This window comes from Vanessa atalanta, chromosome 15 (genome assembly GCF_905147765.1).
Source record: "Vanessa atalanta chromosome 15, ilVanAtal1.2, whole genome shotgun sequence".
Classification (NCBI taxonomy): Eukaryota; Metazoa; Arthropoda; class Insecta; order Lepidoptera; family Nymphalidae; genus Vanessa; species Vanessa atalanta.
Window position 1 is genome coordinate 1,606,809 of NC_061885.1, and position 15,554 is coordinate 1,622,362.

A 15,554-nucleotide genomic window follows, 5' to 3' on the forward strand; every position below is an offset into this window, starting at 1 on the left:
GGTTTGATTATAATTATATTAATTGATGCCTTGGATGATGGGACTAACAATATGTTGATGGAAGACTTTATTGGTTATAGCAAACCTTTAAACTAACAGTCTAACTCAATTTTCTTTTAATTGATTGAATTTCGCGTTCGCGCGAATAAGTTCTTTAAATGTTAAGCAATACAATGAAACGTCTTAACGAATTCATTCTTTCCTGAGTGAAAGAATGAATTCGTTAAGACGAAGGCCCTGGCCTTAAACTATAGATAAGTAATATCCCAAAATGTCTAATTCTGTTTATCTTTAACCATATTTTACTAAATTTATGAAAATACTAAATATATTTTAAATTAAACTAAATCTATTTAATATTAAATAAATAAATAGTTGCTAATCTAGAGAGGCAGCCAGGAGACTTTTAGAACAAGGCAACCTAGTTTAGTCTCCTATTTTAAAGTAATGTCTGTGGTAGAGAATAAATTATTATTATTATTACTAATTCTATAGTATTTAGTGAACTTAGTAATATATTTAAAAACTATTTTTATAAAACGTAGTAAAAGATTATTCCGTGAATAATTGACAAGACAAGAGTCTAAACAAAATTACAAAATTTTAAACTAATCGACCGGAAGTATACGAAATAGAGCAAAACCTTCGCACTCTGTTCCGTGAATTTAAATTACAAGGTTCCATCATTTCCACTACTAACAGATCGAGTTAATAAAGGCGTGTTATAAACATATACGCTTAAAACTTTACCAAAGCGTAAAGTGACATAGATCGCTAATTAAAAGTTAATTGATGTAATTAACTTCATATGTAAATTAAAGAGAGTTTGAAATAACAAAAACGTGTGTATAATTAGATAATTTAATTTACTTCTACTGCAAGTATGTCGACTGTTTTGTTACGATAAAGTTCGAAATCACTAATCATACATAATGTTTTTTTTAGTGTGTAATGTACTTTATTTAGTATATTTTGACGCTATTAAATATAATAGTTATTTATTTTTATTTAAAAACTTTATTGCACAATACATGAGAACGTAAGAGAAATCGAAAAAAAATGACAAATGGTGCGCAAAGGCGGTCTTATCGCTTATTGGAGCTTAGAACGAAAACAGGTAAGGGCATATGTAAAGAGAGATTTAATTTACTTATACGATAGCGAAGTACAGTTTCTTACCAAAAATATACTCAGCCGAATTGATAACGTATTTAATTTATGTAATTAACTAAAAAAACCGGCCATGTGCGCGCACGAAGGGTTCCGTATCATTAAAAACGGCAAAAAAAATCACGTTTGTTGTATAATTAAATATTTATTTTAATTTGGGTTTTTTTGTATTTGATGTTATACCGGTAACAGAAATACATCACCTGTCAAAACTTTAACCGTCTAACTATCACGGTTCATGTGATACAAACTGGTGACAGACGGACAGACAGACGAACGGACAGCGGAGTCTTAGTAACAGGGTCCCGTATTACCCTTGAGGTACGGAATCCTATAAACTATTTTCTATATACTCGTATAAGTTGTCTATGTGTATCTCTAACATTATGTGTATCTCGGAATTCCAGTAACGTCGTCATAGGATTCTATGAAGTACGGATTAAGTGATACTACAAGTTACTTAGCATTTACAATAGACGTACAGAAACAAAACAACTAAACAAGTATTAGTATATAGATCTTTACGTGTACGATTACATAAATAGTAAATAAAAATATTGGTACATAAACGAAAAATCAGTCAATTTAATTACTGTATATCGTATTCGAATAAAGCTCTATTCGTTTATATTGGAGTAAATAGCATATTAAATACTAAATATCAATAACTTTTAATCAAAGTTAGATTAGAAATTTAATTACAAATTAAATCTCACTTATGATAGAAAGAAAGCTTTCAACATTGCTTTAACGAAGGTAATTACTTTCTACATATACAATAAAATAAAGTTCATTGACTGTATAAAAAATTATATGTTTATGCAAATTAATATTTTTTTATGATATAGGTAGTCTGTCGACCAAATGGGGTACTTGATGGTGAGTAGTCACCAGCGCTCATAGTGCATCGTTGCATCTCGGGCACCTCGTTGCATTTCCAATGTGCCACGTAAAGCCGCTCGTCCTGCGCCTGAACTCGTTCCGGTCGTGTTGGATTTGCCATCTCATCGGATTATGAGTGTTTGTGCAGACACTTGTACACAATAATATGTATGTCCAGCATAGTCTGGTCTAGTACATAAGAGGAAGTTTGAAAGTGGCACCGGTAACCGAGAAGCTATCTGGAAACCGGCTGTCTTGGTATGGGCATGTTATGCGGAGGAATGAGGACCATGTTGTGAGAAAGGTTTTGAGTATGGATGTGGATGGATACAGAGGTAGGGGACGACCCAAGAAACGATGGATGGATTGTGTGCAAGACGATATGGTTAGAAAAAATGTTACTTGTGAGATGACGTCTGACTGAGAAGTATGGAAGAAAAAGACATGCTGCGCCGACCCCAAGTAAAATTGGGATAAGGGCAGGAAGATGATGATGAGCATAGTCTGGTCTCGCTTGAGTTTGGGCGCCATGGCCGAAATCGGTCAGGACGACATTATTACCATCGATAATAAACAACAAAATCGACATACTTGCAAGTTAAATAACAAATTTCTTACACATTCAACCTTAAAAGTTATTTCAATTACCTATAAATACATCTTTAATATTGTACACTAGTTATATTTCTTTCTTTTGCCCGCGGCCGCTCGCTCGTTTTACTATTCAACATTTCAAGGCTCCTATTTATTTTCAACAATGCCTCAGTACCATTGTTAGCGCTGTGAAGCAGCGATATTTGCTGGTAATTGTTACCAAAACATTAAATTTACAAAAAGAACAAAGGCCTGAAAGATCTTGACGAAGTAATCATTAACATCCGAACAAATTTAGATGACATAGACGGAAGAGAGAAAGAGATGGAAGTAGGTTACAGATATATTTCAAGGAATCATATTTCTATAATAATATTATAAAATTTGTTTATTTGTACGTAGAGGATAAACTCCGGAAGTAATGATCCAATTCTAAAAATGTTTTCACTGATAGAAAGTTACACTATTCAGAGTGCTATATTGTAACAATTGTATTTATATCAAATATTCTTAATAATTAACCTGCACCCATGCGAAACCGGGGTGGGTCGCTAGTTCGCTAGTTCTAGTATAAGTCCTGGGCGAAAGTTTAAAGTTTATTAGCCATATAATAAAAAAAATATGTATTAAAAGCGATGTATTCATTTCTACTATAGTATTTGCGTTGACGATGTAGGTGCGAATGTATTTTGAAACTTGTTATACTTAAATAATATCGCAATGATTACCAAATAATAAGTACATCCATAACAATAATCTTGTTTCTTCATAAACTTACTTTACATTATGGAATCGCTCAGTGTTACTATGAATAAGTTTATTTATATCATGCGATTACTGCGTAATAAATAGATTACCTTTAGTGTTTATTAGATTAAGTATTTATATAATTAGGCTTCGATAGTCAATATAATCTTAGATAATAAATTAAGTAAGATAATTTACCTTCTCCAGCCAGTCATGGGTTTTTTCCGCAAGTCTTCCTCGCTCAAGCCATAAAGGCCGATGCAAGCAAGGAACCAAGCCGTCACGATCAGGTAACAGATGACGATCACACGAAACGGAAGGAGGATGACAGTGAAGATCGCCGTCTATAAGAAAAATCAACTTGGAATTAATCCAATTCAACCACAAACATCTCGATGATCTCAGTAAATATTTCGTTGACGTTACTTTTGAAATAGCTTTCAACGATAAACCCGGATAGTAAAAAGTGCAGAATGCGTATTTTGTCGACCGCTTGCGTCAATTCCCTAATTTGTTTACTGAAAACATCTGCATTATATAATAATAATGTCATTATCATTACGTTTATATTTAATACTGTTTAATCTTATCTAAATTAGTCTTTTCATTATTCCAAACATTAGCATTAGCATTAGCAGCCCGTAAATGTCCCACTGCTGGGATAAAGGCCTCCTCTCCCTTTGAGTAGAAGGTTTTGGAGCAATTTCCAAACAATTCAACTTATTTCATAATTTTATTGGCAAAATAATCTGTACCCAGTCCTTATGAGTAGAGGCCATTAAAATGTTGCTAATTTATTATATGAAGTCGATTACATTAAAGCATTAGGACAAATTGTCAAATTGTCCGTCAGGTCACATTCCAAGCGAACATTGCCAACACTATATCATATACACGGAAACTATGAGAAGTGTGTTATATACATAACTAAAATATCTACAGAAAAGTTTATATGAAAACATAATTATCTATCATTTATAGACAATTTACAATTTGTATTTTTTTAAAGTTACAAAATAATTTTCGGTTCATTTTAATCAATCATATCTTACCAATTTAAATAACATAATACCTTCATATACAAAAATATATTTACGCTTTGCAAGATTTTTGGTCCTAGACCATAGTTAAGATAATTTAATCAAATGCATGAAATCGAAAATGTGAGGTGTCCTAGCACATAATAGGATAACGCCTATGAGGTTTAGATAACAGAATAAGTCAACCCGTCCGCAATGCAAAGGACAATCCTCGCTCTGGGGGAACAGCCTCAGCAAATTACTCAAAGATATTATATCGCCCAAGTATGTGAGTGTGTGTGTATGCGTTTGTATGTGATAGTGCAAGAATCCTCGCTCTCATAGGCGCGATGGTCAAAACCGGTGATGTTTTTGGAGCTTCATCACATGTTTATCGAGGCATTTGAATGTAAACTGTCAGCATACCCGCAACCTTATAATCTAGCTACTACATCAAAAAAATTGTTCATGCATTGTATCAGTTAATAATATCTTATTATCAGTAAGCAAATCTATACACCAATGTTGACTCTTGTATCGTCTATACCAAGACAAGATTGTAAAAGATCTCGTACCATCACGATACTGGTACGGTTTCAAACATTTATTTTCTGGAACCTTCGAGGTTACACTTATTAAAATTACGAACTGGCAAGTTGGAAAATACTTGCACATAAAAGCACATATAATTCATTAAATTTTATAAATTATTTTGCGTAATGTATTTTTATTTTTAATAAATTTATTCGTCACAGATGAAATCGGCTAAGTGTCTATATAAACTAACTAACGTAAATACATCCATCAATTTAAACTCTATACAATTTTTACACCTCAGAAACCATCGAAGCCATAAAAAATACAGTTAAGTAGACTCTTTAATATTAACAATATTAATTTAATTCTTGTTTTATATAGCAGTGTTATTCAGCATAGACCTAACTCTTACACAGCCTTCTGCAGTAGGTACTATCAAATATTATAGATCTAATCAAAGACAATGAGATTTAGACAATTTACTTCTTATCAATTATTTTATATCTTGCTAAAATCGACATCAAAATTCAAAAAGTAATATATATAATTGCCGAGTTATCAGGGAAACATAAAATTCACCTTTTTCAAGATGGGGGTGAAAGATCCTAGGAAGACTTGGTCGCCAATTTTTAATTCAGTTTTTCTACTCACAAATCATTTTAAATACACAATAATATCTAAAAATCAGCCTTCTCGGTTCACATGCATAAGGATATGCAGAATTGTACAAATTCTTTAAAAGTTCTTATTGATTTGTCCTTTGATTAATTTGAAGATCATTTATAATGTAAAGGCTAACTTCGTAACATAACAGGAAACGTTTAACAGACAGCCTTGATTCACTTAAATTAGATTCTATTTTTGCACTATGCTTGTTCACTTAATCTGATTATGGAAGAGAAACTATGTTTATTTTCTAGGTAATATATATCTTAACTTCTATTTATTATATATAAAATGTACAGAAATATTCATAACTAGTAGTGCGGCTTTGTTTGCATTTCATGGGTCGGTCAGGTCCATGGGTCAGGTCCAAGACATAAAAAATCTATTTCCTTAAATGAGGTGCAAACTTGCACTACACAAAATTTAGTTCATTTGTTTAGCCGTGAAGGAGTAACAGACAGACAGAGTTACTTTCGCGTCTAAAATATTGTTATGGATTAATTTCTTAATATAACATTTTTATAATCTACATAAGGATTTTGGAACCAATACCATTTTTTTTTTAATTTATTAAGGACAACTTAAATACCGACATTACCGACAACAATTAAATTTGATACATATTTTTTTTGGACATGGAACATGGAAAAGGTTATTGTACTCTCCACTTTATTGTACCTCTTAACAAGATGACGCTAAAGCACATCAAATTTATACCGTTCAACCGATCGATGTCAATTTTTATATACACACAGACAGGACAACGTTTAGCGGGTTCGGCTAGTTATTAACAAATTAGAAAAAGATTTGAGTTTCCGTAAAAATATTTTTAGGGTTTTGGACATATCAATTGTAAGTTTTTTTATTCTTTTTCATGCAATGTACACATGACCCAAATTTTAATTCCAAGAAAATAATAAGAATAATTTAAACAGAAATTAAATATATATATAGGAACTTCGTGGAAGAAACTCTTTCGTAAATTAAAAATCCAATATATATTTTGATTGATAAATGATTTACCTATACATTAATAGGTGCGACCTTGTTAATGTTTTTATAATTATTCATTATGTATAATTCAATTATCGTATTTACTTAAAATTCGTACGTTAAATATGTACCTATATCTATACATATAATAAAATTGGAGTGTCTGTTTGTAATATTAAAATAACCGCGTTTTACTAAATGCATATGTATGTATACACGGTACATATACCTAAATATTTTTTTTTTTTCAATTTTTGTCTGTCTGTTTGTTTGTTCCGGCTAATCTCTGGATCGGCTGGACCGATTTTGACGGGACTTTCACTGGCAGATAGCTGATGTAATAAGGAGTAACTAATGCTTTTATTTTAGAATAATATGTAAAATAATAATAAAATCGCGCTTTTTTATTAAATTCAAACGCTCACGAAGTCGCGGGCACAGCTAGTATTAAATATATTCGCTCTAATATGTCGCATATGTTTCCATGCGCGGTATTTTCGAATTAATCTATTTAACAATCGAAAAAACAAAAACTTAATACAAATCGAATTCACTTACGATGGCGCGTCCCTAAACGTTAAATTATTATCGGACAAAATTAGTGAGTGATACTCGTACTTATAAGATGTATTAGTGTGCGTGAGACGAATAACAGTAATGACAACAACAAAAAAACAAATTAAATTATATTTAAGTTTATTTTATTAAAAAAATATTAAACGGGCGCCGCCTTCGTAGTAAATAGATCTATAATTTAATTTTGTAACATTATTATCTAATAATTACCAGCTTACTAAAACGAAATAATTTTTATAGTCTACTTATAAATAATTTAAGAACAGTCTTTAATATAATTACAAACCTCCAGTAACAAACTCGCTTACTGGAGGTTTGTAATTATATTAAAGACTGTTCTTAATAAGAACTTCTTATAATTATAATAAGATACTTCTTATAACATATTAATAGCGTAAGCCGATTTTTGTCCCAGTGATTATGGGACGATAGTAGCACATAAAAAAAAAACAGTTATGATCTCATTTTGAAGAGCTCCAGCCGTGGATGTGCAGAAAAATAAAGAGGATTCCTGATTGCAATTTACTAAATTGTTACAATTTAAAAAATACTTAATTTTAGAGAGCGGAAAACTTACTGACCGGTTAGAGTATAAAAAATGAATAACTTAAAAAAAATTTGAAGTAAATTTTTGCTATCGCCAGACTCCAATTCTAACTTAACTCATCTATACTATTTGACATTAAAAAAATATTAATTATATATAATTTTAATAAAGTTTCATCATTTTTGTGCCAAATGTAAATGAGTGACTTGCAGTTTACATTGAAATGAAATCAATAAAAAACCGGTCATCGGTTTTGAAATTCCAAAAAAATATTTTGAAATATGCGAAGTTTCGCGGGCGACCCACTAGAGCATGCTTGAGCAAGGTAGTCTCATTATCCACAAATCTGACTTAAAAATATATTTTATACAAACGGGTTATGTAACAACGGGTTTTTTGAGAAAGATTATACCTTAATGATTTATGTCTTCAGCTGGAACGTTGAATCGCAACAAACGAAACAATAGAACCAGCTACTCTCAAACGCAAAACTAACTGCAGAACATGATCGTGAAATATTTGAATATTATACGCAACATAGACTATAATAAAATAATAACATTTATATTGGTGATCAATATTTCCGAGTGAGTTAAGAAGTGATTTTTATAGAATAGTACTATGTGGTGAATTTTCAAAACAATTACAATATATTTGTGTAATTTTCGCTCTTATTGCACGATTCCAGCTACTAAACAATTTTCCTGCCCTGGAAATGTTACTAATAATAATCTTCTATATACATATATAAAAGCGAATTACCACTCACTGATTATTCACGAAATCTCAGAAACCATAACAAACTCAAACTTGAAATTTGGTAGGTAGGTTCCTTATAGGGTGTAAACATCCGCTAAGAACAGATTTTACTGAACTCCACCCCTAAGGGGGTAAAACGGGGGTTGGAAGTTTGTATCAAAGTCCTATATTTTAAGAGGCATGAAATTTAAAATGTATGCTCTATAGTCTGTTGGTGTAGAGGTGTACTAATAATGTATTTTTAGAAATCAACCTTTTGGGGTTAAATCAGGGGGATACTAGCAACTTTATATAATAGATAAAATTGGTTTCAATAATTTTGTAATAATACATTAAAAATATTGTTCAAGGATGTTTATTTCGGCACGGATGTGTTAAAAACAAATAGCTGTTGTTTCTTATGTTTGTACTTACAAGTGTTAGTAATTTGTAGACTAAAATAATAAATAATAAGTTTACAAGGAAAACGACCAAAGGGTTTAACTTTATACAAAAATTGAGAAAAACTAACGACGGAGAATATGGCGTTCATAGCTTAAGACTTCTAATAAATATTTCGGATCTTTGTATTTTATTTATTTTTTATCGCTCTACATTTCCGTACAAAAAACAGGCAAAACCGTGAACATTACATCAGAAGGCAAATACACCTTAAGATTAAATTACAATTTGTAAAACGAATTATAATTTAATTAACAAAAAAATATAAGAACTTATTGATGGCATATAGGTATATATATATATAGTTATTTTAGTCTTATTTTATAACTAGCATACCTTTATAGTAAAAATCGAAATTTTATGCGTGTAGATGTCAAAATGACAGTTTCAGTACTGAGCGACTGGACGGGCTCTCTTGAAGCGAAGCTAATCTAACGCACTAGCTCTGGAAGCATTACGCTTGCTTATCAATATTGACTGGTACGTTGCTCTAGTGTCTAGATATAAGAAGCCACAGATCCCGAGGTGCTACAGGTCTCGACCCATAAAAAGTTATTGCTTTTTCTGCCGAAAACATCTCATAACAGACCATGGTCTGGAAGTTAAAGGATGTACACTAACTTACTACGGAAAGCACATTAGTCCTGCGATCAACTCTTACAGATCGCGTAGTGATATACAGTCGGAATACAAGAGGGAATAGAGAGTTTAGCTGTGTTTGTGCAAAAACTTGTGGACTACAACATTTAATAGTGCACAAGATTAATGATTTAGGCTATATCCTGCTCAGTTGGTTGATGTCCGTTTGCCGCCGGGACCAAAATCACTCAGGACGACATCATCTCTTATGTATACAGTCAATTTTATAATTGTTGCCGATTTTCATTAAAAGAAAGAAATAACTGAATAACGATAGTTTCATTTCCAAGAAATAATTATAAAACGCAAATAAAAATAACCAATATCATTGTCGTATCGTTTTATATTAAAACAATATTCAGAAAACAATAATATTCGAATACAAATTGACCATACATTTAGAAAATCAATTATCAGATTTCTTTACATTATGCCACGATTACACAATTATGAATGAACGTAATGTGTTCACCTTTAGTAGGTTTAAGTTTTAGGTGTGTGCGTGTTATGGCGTACGAAACTTTCCCTCGGTCAATGGCGATCTAAGTGAGCATTTTCAACTTTCTTTATTATCTATATCTACATAAAACTGTACTGACTACCGAGGCCGTTGTAAATTATACAAATAGTAGGTACATTGGTATAATATTCCCACAGATGTAAAATGTTTATACTCATCACTTAATAACAAAATTTATGAGTTTTTGTTATAAAATATTTAATAAACAAGAATGCATCTTTTAAATAATTTATGGGCACAGGAAATACAAATAAAGAATAACCAAGGTATTATTTCTTTATTTTTTATTATAGTTCGAAAGTGAGTTTACGCTAATTTTTTTTTATAGCATATTAGCTCTTGCTTATTCAGCCCAATAATATACTGATAATTCTTTATATCATTGAAAATAAATAAAGAGTATTATATTATAAATAATTTATAAAAATAGACATATTTAATTAAATAATTAATAAATTGCATTTTGTGCTTAATTTGACTAAATCGAGGTAACGGCGGTCTATCTCGACCTTATGAATTAATCATTTAATATAACACACACGTTGTAGGCAAATGGGCACCTAATGGGAAGTGGTGATCACATATATATGTATTATAAATTTACGCCATTAGATTAACCATTTGTTACATTGCCAATACGCCACCAACCTTGGGAAGCTACTTCGCTCACTTATCCAACCGGAATACAACAATGCTAAGTATTACTGTTTGGTGGTTGATTATTTGATGATTTGGTGGCAATAACTTCCAATTAATACCGGACCGAAAAAGACTACTAATGAATTAATGACTGAGAATCTCTTAAGTATCAAGTTCTACAGCCTTATGAACTAGCTACCAACGAGGCTGAGACACTGTTTCCAATATTTATTTCCAATATTTTATAACTACAAGTAGAAATATCATGTCGACGTAAAATCGGCCTGGAATTCCTAGTCATTGATTTTAATTTAAATCTTTATCATTTTATTGCCCTTAACCCATTTATATGGTGTTGGAAATAATTTCTCAGACTTTTATGGATTAACTAAATGCCAATTCTCATTGGAATGATTTTGTTTCTCGAAACAATAACGTATGTTGAGGCACTCCGTTTCAATTTATAAAGGTAGAGCCTTAACAAAACTTCCCTCACTCATTGATTAAATATGGTGGCTGTATAATCTACTCTGAAGGAACCACACGGCTTCCTTGATCAGATTTAAGATGTATTTATTTGTAAGTGATAAATGTTTTACAAAATATATTGCAATTTTTAGTAGTAGCTATTGGGGTTCTTGTTAGCTAGGCTTCGAAACAATAGCTGTGATGTTAAAAATACAGTTTGTATTTTTATTATTGAGTAACGACTTATATATAAAGAGCTGCCCGACCTGACTTCGTCCAGGTGCAATAAGAATTGTATTTACTTCCCGATCGCTGCGTCACCTACCGGGTCCAATCTAATTAATTTCATTGATATATAGAGATGGAGATACGGAACAAAAAAGGTTTCAGTGCTTAAAAGACGCGACGAAGACGACGACAAGAGTCTAGAGCATCTATCATCGTTGATTTTTTTTTACAGCTATGTACATACCTATATGTCGAATAACCCAAAATGTTAAATAAGCGAGGTTCTACTGTGGTTGTTTTTTTTTTAAATGAATGGCCTAAAGGAAGTAGACCAGAAAGTATTTTTTCTTATTAATATTTTTGTTTTGTTTACTATGAAAGAATAGCTGATGAATAAAAGATATAATTTCTCTGACTAAGACAAACTAACTGTTTTCCTAGTTTAACGTATGTTTCCTAATTATATATATATTTTATGCATACTATCTTATGTATGTAAAGGTTTACTTTGTTTATAATATTGACCAAAAGAAAATGAAAATATTTTATTTAAGAATAACATTTTTTAAAACAGAGGTGAGAAGTAATAACATCGAAAAGTAGAGACGAAACGATGACCAGATATTTTTTTATTATACAGAAGAAAAAAGCTATTTAAAAAAGTTAATAGATTAAAACAAACAAATTGAATAAAATATAATCTAATTTTAAAAGTATTACGACACAATCTCAGATTCCCCTTGTTTTGCCATTTCGAGCCTGCGCAAACGATACTTATATTTTTCGCCGTTATAACACTATTTTATACTATTATTAATTTATTTAAATATATTACTTACCCGAATTTTATCATACGTATTGTCTAATTCCAATTTATGTACAAATGGATTTAATATTTCGGCTCGCATACCATCGGGCGAGAAAGTGCCCGTTTCACTGTGCTTTTTACCATTCATTTTCACAATATCACAATTTATTCTTGCGTCCCAAATAATATTCAAACTACACTGGTTACACTCATTTTTCCTCACTATTTATAAAAAATCTTATTTGACCAACGCGGAATTAATATGTTTCACAGCGGAATATAAATCGAAATTATTGCGTGATAAATTGACGTGACCCTACAATCAACAGTAAAAGCAAACTGATCACTTTTGTACATTTGACATTGACGTTAATAACGTTGACATAAAATAAATAAGACGTTCACGGTTCGGTCGTTCAACGGTGGAGTTTGGTGCATGTTCGGTAGTGTTCATATTTCATAATTATTTTTTGGAAACAAAAATGAATCCCCAAAACGGTGCACTTCGCGATTGCGTAACTCTTACATTTAAACCCGCTCATAACATTGGTGGTTCTATTTCAAAACTGAATTTAACGAATTATACAATTATTCTTAAGTTCTACGAATAATAACATGACTCTGGAGAACAAAATCGTTAAACAAATTAATTTTAATCATGCATACGGTTAGATTAATTAAAGTACGTTAAAGGTTTCTTATCCAATTGTTAGCATATTTTTTCTCATCAATTTAAATTTAAATTTAAATTGATGACAAAAAGTGAATCGACAAATATATCTAAATGAAATTAATTGAAGTCAGATCTTTTTTTTTTTATTCTGTCCTCTATACATAATATTATATAATATATTTATTATGATAACACTTTTATTTAATTTTTTTGTAAACGTTTCATAACATTTTCACTGGCAGTACTGTCAGAACTGCAGCTTAACTTGAATAATTTCAACGACTGTCGACAAACGACCAAACTTATCTGTGGACGAAATTGACATTTACCATATAAATAAAATATTTAATTTTATTTATGTTTAAACTCGTGTCTCGTACGAAAATAAATAAACATGAAGTTTAATATATATAATGGAAGCTAAAGTACAAAAGCATATCATTGATTACTTTTCTTTTTTCGAAGAATTCTTCAATAAGTCCAAAACGTGTTTGAAAATTTGCCAAAACTGCGCAATATCTATTAATAAATTGATACATCGTTGCAAAAATATAAAAGAGTAAGAATAAATACAGATATTTTGATTTTTATATTAATATTATTAGTAATTACCACGGGCGTCATTTTACAGGGCTAACTTGTCCGGAACCCCTCTGGAAGAATTTGACGGATTGCAAAGAAAATTGATATCGGTTTTACATAACCTAATATCTGAAGAAGTTCGAGAAATTCAAAGTCAACGGTGAGTAAATGTGATAATTTAAACATAAATGAATCAAGTTCACTAAATTTCTTTTGAGTTAGAAAAAAATATTGATTATACAAACTTTGCGGTGTAACGTCTTATCAATGGTCGAAGATTATTGACTATGACAATACAATTACAAATAACACTTTTTGCTACGAAATTAAACTTATTTTTTATTTTACCCATCGTTTTTTTTTTCAAACTTATCGATCTTCTTTATTTATTAACATTATTTTTTTTTATTATAGATCGGAACTTGAAGAATCCTTTGAAATACTCTGCAGTAAACACAGATGTTTGTTAGAAAGTTGCAAAGAGATTGACTTATCTCACCAAACATTGCTTACAAAAGGCACTCCTCTCCAACCCCCTTTGGAACAGTTGCTAGAATTTGCAGGAGAAACTATTACATTTGGTAGTCAAATTTGTGCTCAAATTGAGACCTCATTAAGTGTTTTATCATTCAAAGCTCTTAACACAATTTTCTTTGCCGATAACTTTAAAATACCAGCTGACTGGCAGAATAAAATACCAGAAATCTTAGCTTATACATCATTCTGCTCAGAAAATATTATTTAACAATGGATCTGCTTGGTTCCATCTTGAATTCTATGCAAAAGCCCCCATCTACAAGTGAGGCACAAAAAAAAGCAATTAAGAAGCATAAGGAAGCATTGGAACAGAAGCAGAAAGAAGAAAAAAATATTCTTAATAAATTTTGTAGACGTGTAGAGGAGAAAATAAGTAACTTTATAATGGATGGTACAAAGCCATATTTACAATTTGATCCCATGGATCAAATGTATAGATCAGTTATTAGAGATGTCGCCACAACAGCTGGAGGCCAAGTATACTCCTTTGGACAAGAGGGCATTGACAGATATTGTGTTGTTTACTTAAAAGAGAAAGGGCCATCGGAGGATGAACTCACGGTTCGCAGGGCAGGGGGTATATGGGATGATGAAAAAGCAGCAGAAATGGCACAAAGACGCTTGGATATGGAAAAACAAGCAGCTTTAGATAATGAAGAAGAGAAGAGCAGAAAACGAAAGCATGGTAAAGAGGAGTTAAGCGGTACTTTTTATAAGCAGAAATATGCACATTTAATAGGTCAGGAAGCAGCTATAGATGCAGCCCAGAAAACTAATATGAATAAAAGTTATGGAGAAGTACCAAGTGAGAATAAAAAAGATTTACGTTCTATTGAGCAAACTATGGCAGATATTAAAGCAAAGAAAGTTAAAAAAGCAGAAATTGACAAACAGATGGACAGAGAAGGTAGCGTTTGATTTTTAATTTACTTCTAGTGGAATAGCTTTACTTAGCAATAAACTTAGACTCTTCCAATTATGTTAAGTTTAAGGTTCAAACACTTTTTATTGTACTAGAACCCAAATTCTTAAGTCTTACAAATTCAATTTACAATACTAATATTTTGTTATCACCTACGAATTACGAAGTCAAGATAAAATTCATGCAATTATATGAAGTTGAAGGTATAGTGAAATCTGTGGTGCTGTATTGTTTACAGAAATACAATTATGTCACATTTTTTCTGCTACTCATGCAGACTTGTGGTAGTAAACTAAGCAATAATAACGATCCATTTAAACAATAAGACTGTATCAAAATTCTATAGTATAAGTTAAATTTTAAACGCTTAGAAATATATACTAAATATCAATTAATTTGCTGCCTTTGATTATAATTAAGGAACATAGAATAATTGGTCCAACGGTCAAGTATATAATTCCATTTGTGACATCGAATCGTGATAATTGGAGAGAAGATATAAGTATAGTCAATTGCGATGGCATGAGGTGTTAAGATAAATCAAAACAACTTTGACCTTGAATCAACAAGACATCTTAATAATCTGTGGTATTCGGGGGGGGATTTG

At 31.1% G+C, this 15,554-nt stretch overlaps 2 protein-coding genes across 3 annotated transcripts in view; one reads left to right on the forward strand and one right to left on the reverse strand.

Moving 5' to 3' along the window:
- Nucleotides 1-12,594, reverse strand: part of LOC125069427 (lysophosphatidylcholine acyltransferase) — a 60,436-nt gene extending 47,842 nt beyond the window's left edge. The window contains exons 1-2 of one of the 2 annotated variants that reach the window (XM_047678920.1): nt 12,265-12,594; nt 3,592-3,737 (exon numbers count right to left, since the gene is read on the reverse strand). In XM_047678920.1, coding sequence (XP_047534876.1) covers nt 3,592-3,737; nt 12,265-12,381 — 263 coding nt within the window. In that variant the 5' untranslated portion in view covers nt 12,382-12,594. The remainder of the gene's footprint in view (nt 1-3,591; nt 3,738-12,264) is intronic. The other variant, XM_047678919.1, reaches the window with a different exon arrangement.
- Nucleotides 12,595-13,163: 569 nt separating this feature from the next.
- Nucleotides 13,164-15,342, forward strand: LOC125069397 (sperm-associated antigen 7). The gene is made up of 3 exons (XM_047678881.1): nt 13,164-13,465; nt 13,538-13,648; nt 13,903-15,342. Exon 3 carries the CDS (start codon nt 14,236-14,238, stop codon nt 14,941-14,943), a length of 708 nt encoding a protein of 235 aa, XP_047534837.1. The 5' UTR covers nt 13,164-13,465; nt 13,538-13,648; nt 13,903-14,235; the 3' UTR covers nt 14,944-15,342.
- Nucleotides 15,343-15,554: the final 212 nt, after the last annotated feature.

What these genes read in the sequence shown, in the direction of transcription:
- LOC125069397 (XM_047678881.1), top strand. Translation starts at nt 14,236, where the DNA reads ATGGATCTGCTTGGTTCCATCTTGAATTCTATGCAAAAGCCCCCATCT.